The 8,404-nt window shown below is 43.3% G+C and overlaps 1 protein-coding gene across 1 annotated transcript in view; it reads right to left on the reverse strand.

Annotated features, from left to right (window-relative positions):
• Positions 1 to 8,404, reverse strand: part of GRIK4 (glutamate ionotropic receptor kainate type subunit 4) — a 112,966-nt gene that overhangs the window by 74,594 nt on the left and 29,968 nt on the right. The window contains exon 5 of the mRNA XM_015813736.1: positions 6,655 to 6,833. Coding sequence (XP_015669222.1) covers positions 6,655 to 6,833 — 179 coding nt within the window. The remainder of the gene's footprint in view (positions 1 to 6,654; positions 6,834 to 8,404) is intronic.

The following is an 8,404-nucleotide window of genomic DNA, read 5'->3' on the forward strand; positions in this document are numbered from 1 at the left end:
CCTCTCTCTGTGGGTAGAAAGAGTCTCTTGTTCTTCCTCTATAGAGCTCATCCTTTTTTCCCTAAGCGCTCCGTTGGGAGGGGGGGGGGAAATTCTAGGAAGTTATAACAAATGTTAGGACCCCCTCCCCAAGTCCTTCAAACACCACTTTCCAATTTTGCAACTGTTGGCTTCTCCTGGGATTTGAGCAGGACTCCAGTTTTTGAAGTCTGAGAAGCCATAGAAACTGTCCCGAAGCAAAGGCTTGTAACTGAGTGCCTTTGTTTCTCTCTTTAGACATTTCTCACCTGGATGGCTTTAAAAAAACAACAACACACATTTCTGCACCACCGTAGGCAATGGTTTCAAATGGGCTGCACTTAAAAACATATTTGCAAATGCAAATGAAGACTGCCTTCACACACACACACACACACACACACACACACGCACACACGCACACACACAAAACACAGGCATTGGGAGTGAAGTGGCAAATTCTGAATATAATTTGTAGCCCATTGCAGTCTGTTGCATATGCGTCTAGCAGATGAGGGGAAGGCCAAGAGAAATCAGGAGAATAACTGCTTACTAGGAGCAAACGGGATAGAAACACTCCCAGGGATGACTGCAAGGTGGGGTTAAAAAAAAAAAGTCAAAATGAGGGGGTCATAGAAGCGCCCCTTGATTTCTACGTATATTGCCTGTGTTTTGTTCACACTGCTATGTTTGACTTCTTTTTACCTACCTTGCCTGTTCCCATCAGATCTCTCTTCTCTGTTTCTCAGGAAGAACATGAGCAGATCTCCAGGCTAGCCAGGAATACAGGCAGTCCTCAAATTACGACATTTCATTTAGCGACCGTTCAAATTTACAACGGCACTCAAAAATGTGACCGATGACCGTTTTTCTCACAACCATTGCAGCAATCCCTGCGGTCACGTGATCAAAATTCAGACGCATGGCAACTGGCATGTACCTATGACGGTTGCAGGGTCCCGGGGTCACGTGATCCCCTTTTGCGACCTTCTGACAAGCTAAGTCAACAGGGAAGGCTGGTTTCACTTAACAACCGTGTAGACTGACGGAACAACTGCAGTGGTTCACTTAACAAGCGTGGCAAGCAAGGTCGTAAAAATGGGACAAAGCTCACTTAACAACCATCTCACTTAGCAACAGAAATTTGGGGCTGAATTGTCGTACGTTGAGGACTACCTTGTAATAACCTACATATGGAGCCTCCCTCTGAAAGCAGGAAGCTTTATCTGGTAGCTGCTTGGCTTTTGTAAAAGGAGCCCGGATAAAAACATGGATCAAGCACTAACCGCCCAGATTTCTGATATCCTCCCAGGCTCAACTCCAACGGCTGCTCTTTACCTGATCCTCTAAATAGCCCACGGCTAGATTATGAACACCAGGTCGAGGTTGCTTCCCTTGGTTCCTGGGATTGCAGATATAATGTTGTTTTGTTTTGGGTTTTGTTTTTAACTCCTGTGCTGTAAAACGGGCTATGTCTTTGTTGCTTCCTCCTATGATAAATTATCTTTCAGTTCTTGCTGTGGATTGGTGGGCTGGAAGAAAACACTTCCTGGGGGGGGGGGAACCAGAAGCTCTTCACCTGTTTTTAGGCGAGTCATAGACCACGCATCATCGTAAGCCTGCCTGTTACCAAGGAGCTCGCCTGCCTTATTTATCCAGGCTTGCCTTATTCCTGTTGACTTTGAGTAATCCAGAGCCTAGTTGAGAAAACAGACTTGATTCCCGGCATGTTTTGTCTAAGAGTCGCACACTCTTTGCACAGGGCCGCAACTGCCATTCGAGCCCAAATAGAAGGGACAAAAAAAAGGGACACCAAAGACAGATTCCCAGATGGTCAACGTGCTCTCCTGCCCCTCCTCTCCACTGCACCCTTCTGTGCCTCTTTTTTAGCTTGGGAGGGGGGGGGGCTTCTAGCTTTGAAATCAGGTCCTGATTTCAGTTCCAAGGACAGGTAATCAAAGAAATGTCACCAATTGTTTTCCTTGGCTTGCTTGAAACAAGGATACTCGTAGGTGGAAGCCAAGATGGCTGTGTCGGACAATGAGTCATTTGGGCCTCTCAGAATCCTACGGGAGAGGGTATAAAATAAAATGAATTTTAAATTTGAGAAGAAAGTAAAGGGTAGGGTAAGGTAAAAAGCTAAGCCACCCAGAGTAGTGAGATGGGCGGCATAAAAATGCAATGCATAAGTAAAATATCTGGGTAGCACTATAACAAACATGAGAGAGCAAGTTTGATCTAGTGATTAAGGCACCGGGCTAGAAGCCAGGAGACAGTGAGTTCTAGTCCTGCCTTAAGCATGAAAGCTGGCTGGGTGACTTTGGGCCAATTACCAGGAGGTGGTGAATTCTAGTCCCACCTCAGGCATGAGGTTGACTGGGTGACTGAGAAAAATCACCAGGAGATGGTGAGTTTTAGTCTGGCCTTAGGCATGAAAGCTGCCTGGGTGACTTTGGGCCAATCACCAGGAGACAGTGAGTTCTAGTCCCACCTTAGGCATGAAGTCGACTGGGTGACTTTGAGAAAAATCACCAGGAGATGGTGAGTTCTAGTCCCGCCTTAGGCATGAAGTTGACAGGGTGACTTTGAGAAAAATCACCAGGAGATGGTGAGTTCTAGTCCCTCCTTAGGCATGAAAGCTGGCTGGGTGACTCTCTGGATGTCATTCTCTCTTGGCCCACTATGTAAGGCTCAGGTGACAAGCCAATCGGTCAATTCCAATTGCAACAAAGGGATCAGTATTTGATTGATCAATTAAAAATGGGCCCTGCACTTGCAGGAAAATGCCAGCAAGGGGAAAAAAATGACAAATATGAATTGTATGCTGTTTCTAAATAACTATATCAAGACGTGGAATGAAGATAAAAAGGATATGTTAAGATGGGAGAAATTACTTCTGTCATTGCTGGGAAGAATCTGTGTGATAAAAATGAGTGTCTTGTCTGGAAGGATGTTTTTCTTTCAGACAATACCTGTTTTGACAACTGATGCGCCACTTAAACAGAGGCAGAAGGATATATCTAAAGTTGTCTGGCAGGGGAAATAACCATAAGTTAAATATAAGGTGTTGCAAGATACAAAGGAAAGAAGAGGGTTGGGTTTACCCAATTTGAAATTGTATCTGGCAGCTTGCTATTTGGGTTGGATGGACGAGTGGGGACTTCTGAGAAATAGAAGGATTTTGAAGCTAAAAGGACATGTCCTGAGTTTTGGGTGGCGTGGAGGTTTGTGACACAACAAAGTCAAATTTCATGTGGAATTTAAAAATCCTAATGTTAGACGAGGAAAAACATGGTAGTTCAGTGGTTGCTAGGCTTGTTGACTGGAAAGCCAGCAGTCCACGTTCAAGACCCAAGGGCCGTGCAACGGGTGAGCTCCTGTCCTCGCCCCAGCTCCTGCTCACTTAGCAGTGTGAAAGCATGAAAATGCAAGTAGATAAATAGGTACCACCTCGGTGAGAAGGAAAAAGTGCTCTGTGGTGCAATGCTGGCCACATGACCATGGAAGTGTCTTGGCTAGGAAATGGAGATGAGTCCAATGGAGAGTCAGCAACAACTAGTGGAGTAAAATCCACAGGGACTCCTTACTTCCTTACTTTATGTTAGATGAGCCTTATTGAGAACATGGGCTAGATACAAATCTAAATTGTGTCTGGAAACACTTTGGTGGAACTCAGCACAAGAAATATTTTATAGAGGAGAAATAATAGACAAACGCAAATGGTTAACTTATTGCGAGACACTAGAATTTTGTCAGAAGTGATGTAAAATAAAATCTTGAGAACAGCTGGTGGCAAAGGGGTAGAGCTGTCAATGGGTCTCTTATTTATAACTATTATAAAAAATTATTGGGAAGACCATCTTCTGGGGGCCCAAGACAATTGCCAGTCAAGAGGTATAAGGCATTATGTTGAGAAACAATCTGGACCAGTAGAAGATTCCTAAATTCTTGTGGTCTCTTTTTCTCCAACTCATTGATAAAGGCCAGTCAAAGACCTAACGCCTTGTGCAATATGCTAAACTTAGTTAATGCTAACTTCACTTACATTTTTGTGAATTGAAGGATTGGGTGAACCTACTGCAGCCCATTTGGTTGCTTTATGATTCCACCTCTCCAGGAACTGAGTGATTTCATCGACCAAGAAAAGCGTGTTCTGCAATTGCACCCCAAAGTTATCACAAGAAAGTGCCAAACTGAACAAAAATAGACTGGAAGAAGAATGAGCCAGAAGAGCTGTTGCTGAAAAGGAAGGGCTAAATAAGAATTTAACTTTAGAAAGGAGGAAGAGGGGAATATTGTCTTCTCCTGATCTGATGAGGTGAATTCTGCCTTGTGGTGCCAAGCTCTGGCTTGGGTTTATCTGCCCGTATTCTGCCTGCTGGCAAATCCTGCCTGGTGATCCTTGCCACCTATCTTGACCACGCTAGCTGTCCTCAGAGAGGGGTTCTCAAAAGAACAATTGGTTGAGCTATCCTTTCAAGAAGATCAGATTAGACATGTGACTGCCACAACTCTTATCGGCTGATTTTATTCTTTCCCAGACCATCTCCTGCAAGTATCTCCAGCTTAAATGAACCAAATTAAGAACCTTGATTTTAAGAAAAATCCATGTAACCCTTTCAATCTTGAATGATTTTATGCTGGGCCCGAGAGGAGAAATATCTCCAAGAAAGAAGGAAGAAGAGGCACAGGCCTCCCAAATCCCATTGGTTCTGTAGCTGTGCATTGTGCAATATTACTATGGCAACAGGATAAAGGAATAGCCCTCAATACTGAGAGGATTCATTCAAATCCTTTATTAACTTAGCAGAGAGAGGCAGAGAGACAGAACAGCCGAGAAACCCCATATCTTGGCTCTGATTTCCCACACTGAACACAAGCCATCAAGGGATTGCAAACAAAACTCGCCTTTGATTTCTCTGTGTACACATGCGCAGCTCTGACACTTGCCCCGTGAGCTGGGTGACTAAAACAGTGCTGTGCTGTGCTTAAGAGATGCTGTTCCTTGTCCAGGATCTCAACAAAGAACCAGGCAAATATTATTGGCGTTTGACTTGATGCCGTGGAGGCAAGATGACCAGGCCTCTGCACCTCTGTCGATTAATCAGGAGAGCAACTTTGCAGACTAATAGAATAACAGAGTTGGAAGGGACCTTGGAGGTCATCTAGTCCAACCCCCTGCTCAAGCAGGAGACCCTATACCATTCTAGACAAATGGTTGTCCAATTTATTCTTTAAAACCTCCAGTGTTGGAGCACCCACAATCTCTGAAGGCAAGCCCTTCCACCGGTTAATTGTTCTCTCTTTCAGGAAATTTCTCCCTAGTTCTAAATTAATTCTCTCCTTAACTAGTTTCTGCCCATTGGTTCTTGTTTGAATCCTGAGCATGTATCCATATCTTCACATCTTCTTCTGCCTCTCCGAAGCCACACTCCTTATCTTTGAACTCTGTGGAGAACACAAAACTACCTAAAAGAAGTGACCCATCCATCTTTTGTGCTCCTGGGGTAAACTTCCCTTCCTCTCCTAAGCTGGTGTGCTTTATGTGATGTTTCAGTGCAACATGGATGCCATGCATTAGAGAATAATGGAAATGAATAATAGAAGCTCATAGCCTGAAGTGAGTTCAGCTTGAAGTGAGTTCTCAAGTCTACCCAAAAAGCTTTTCCTGTTGGATTGTGCACTTAAATACATGTGCTTTAATTACATGAAGGCAGCATTTTTAAATACGATTGACCATGGGTCAAAGCAGCTCTCAGTAGAATATTCTGGAAGCTTGCTTTCTGGGTGCAATTGAAGATGCTGGTGACCATCTCTAAGAAGACCTTCGTGGCACAGGACTGGCTATCTGAGGGACCACTTAATTCGGCCCATTCTTTACAATCAGGTAGAAGGGGAATTGGAGGCCATTTCAAGCTGACATTTTAGCAGAATCTGCAGGACAATAGATTCTTCAACCTTATACTAACACAGGAAACCCTCTGAAGTCTCATCACATACAGTTTCAGGCCCTCTGCTATGCTTTGTAGTCTGTGCTTCAGATCTTCAGTTCCGAAATACCTCCATCTTCTGCACCAAATAAGTTAGACAGCATCAAAGATGCCTTCGCTCAAGGCCCAAGCTTGTGAAGTGACTATTGCCCCCCAATCAGCCCTGCCCAACGATAGGCCAATATGTGTGGATGGAAGAAGCAGACCTCAACTCTTGTTTATACATTGTTTATTTTGTTCCCATTCGGATGGGCTGTTCAGGAACACTGCCAAATACTTCAAAGCCCGAAGGGCCCACTGTTCTGACTCATAACAAATCTTCGGAAAGGCAAGAAAACAATATTTTTTTTCCAGAACGCTTGGAGAAAATAGAAAGTCAGGGAGAGAAAATGACTGCTGATGTAGAACAGAACATCCTCAAAGACTAGAAAGCTAAACTATTTTGGGGCAGCTGGAAGTTCATGCCAAGGTGTTTGGATTTTCCTTCCCTGAATTTGATGGTTTTAGAAAACCCATTTCACATGAGAACTATCCCAACATATATGTTCTGCCCATTCCTTAATTTCCCAAACCGACGTTCCAAACCCTAACATGCAATTCCTATCCCAACCTTGCAGATTAGCTACTAAGCATCCCTTATTCTTACCTTCTTAAGGATCACGTGGGACATGGAAGCATTGGCGTGTACAATGATGGTGCCTGTTTTGTCATCCCTGATCTCTTTTAGCAATGGTGTAGGGTCCCAGCTTTCATCCAGCATCCGAACTGAGAGAGTCTCTTTAGAAATAAGAAACTGTCGGAGCAATTTCTCAAGGTTTAGAAGGCCTGCAAGGAAGAGGAACACAAATTCAATATTGAGTCTCATCCATCAGCAGCCTTTCCACAAATGATTAGGTTAGGTCAAATCAGTTAAAATGAAATCTGGAAAATGTGGTGTGGGGTTTGTTTCTGTAAGCTTACCCCACCTTTCTCTTAGTTAAATGAAAATAATCAGAAAGGCCATTCACCTTAGTGGGTCCTTTCTTGGTCGAAAGATGTTCCCCCTACTCTTCACTTGTTAGTTCAATGTGAAGAAATTTAACAAGTACTACAACACTATGGCAGAGGCCTGATTGACTTATTATGAACCATTAAATCAGTGTTAGCAAGCACATAGATAGACTTTCTCCATGAAGATCTGTTCTTAACCCGGTCCTTCAGGTCTTGTAGCTCTGCACACATCACCGCTCTAATTGAGTCCACCTCCATTCCTGTCGCCCTCTTTTTCCCTTTCCTTCCATCTTTCTCAGCATGAGAGCCTTCTCCAGAGCTAATGTGTCCAAAATAGGATAATTTGAAGCTGGTTATTTATGCCTTGGGGGCAACTTTGGGTTGATTGGTTCACTTATCTGTTTGAGTGTTTTCTTGAATGTTCCTGGGGTTCCCAAGAGTCTTCTCCAGCTACCAGTTCAAGATCATCACTATTTTTGATATCCACAGAGAACTATCTTTGGGGCTGCAGGATTTTGTAAGAACCACACAACCTGGTTCTTTTTTTGAGTTACTCCTTCAAGCAGATCTTGATATCTATAGGTTATATTGTACAGACACAACTACCTTTTTTCTCTGCAACATTATAAAAATGCTACTATTGTACTTTGCTCCAGGACATTAATTTCATTCTTAGCCTTGCCTGCAGACCCGGAGTTCCCTTGTGGGCTGCCCATCCAGTTATTAACCAACTCTAACCTTACTTAGCTTTTTTTATTATCAACCAGTTTAGCTAGGGTCTGGCTCAAAAATCTTAATTTTGCCTACCTAGTTAGCTAGCCAAACATAGCAGATTTTATTTATATCTTCATTTCAAGAATTAATCCCACAGAATAACCTTTCCCAACCTGTATCTGGACTCTCCATATGTATGGGGACCTCTGGGAACTGCTACCCCTACGTATCTACAAAGTATCATATTGGAAAATCGATCAGAGAGAGATTACAATGGGTCATGTTGTTAGGTTGCTGTTGTGCCCATTGTTTCCTCTTTTTGACTGTTTATCTCAGTATGAACCAAGAAAGATAACCTCGGAATTCTTGTTTCTCTGGTATTTTATTGGTCTTTTTTCTGAAATTGCCCCCAAGTTACTAAGTACATTCTCCGTGCCAGTGTTGAGACAATTGCAACAAACCGAACTTTTGACTGTTGTACAATCCAACTTGAGCAATCATCCTAAGAGTGTTTCTTAAACTGGGGGTGTAGAATTACTGCCAAGGAGGCAATTTGGATGTGTCCTGGGGGTAACAATGTGTAATTGCTTCTCTGTGAATTGAAGATCAAGTTTTGGACTGCCACTGCTGAGTTGCTTATGTAAAACAATAGAACCTGTACTTTTGGAAAAAGGGATTGTGTGTGAATGGGA

This window comes from Protobothrops mucrosquamatus, unplaced genomic scaffold (assembly GCF_001527695.2).
Source record: "Protobothrops mucrosquamatus isolate PMUCROS unplaced genomic scaffold, P.Mucros_1.0 scaffold186, whole genome shotgun sequence".
NCBI lineage: Eukaryota > Metazoa > Chordata > Lepidosauria > Squamata > Viperidae > Protobothrops > Protobothrops mucrosquamatus.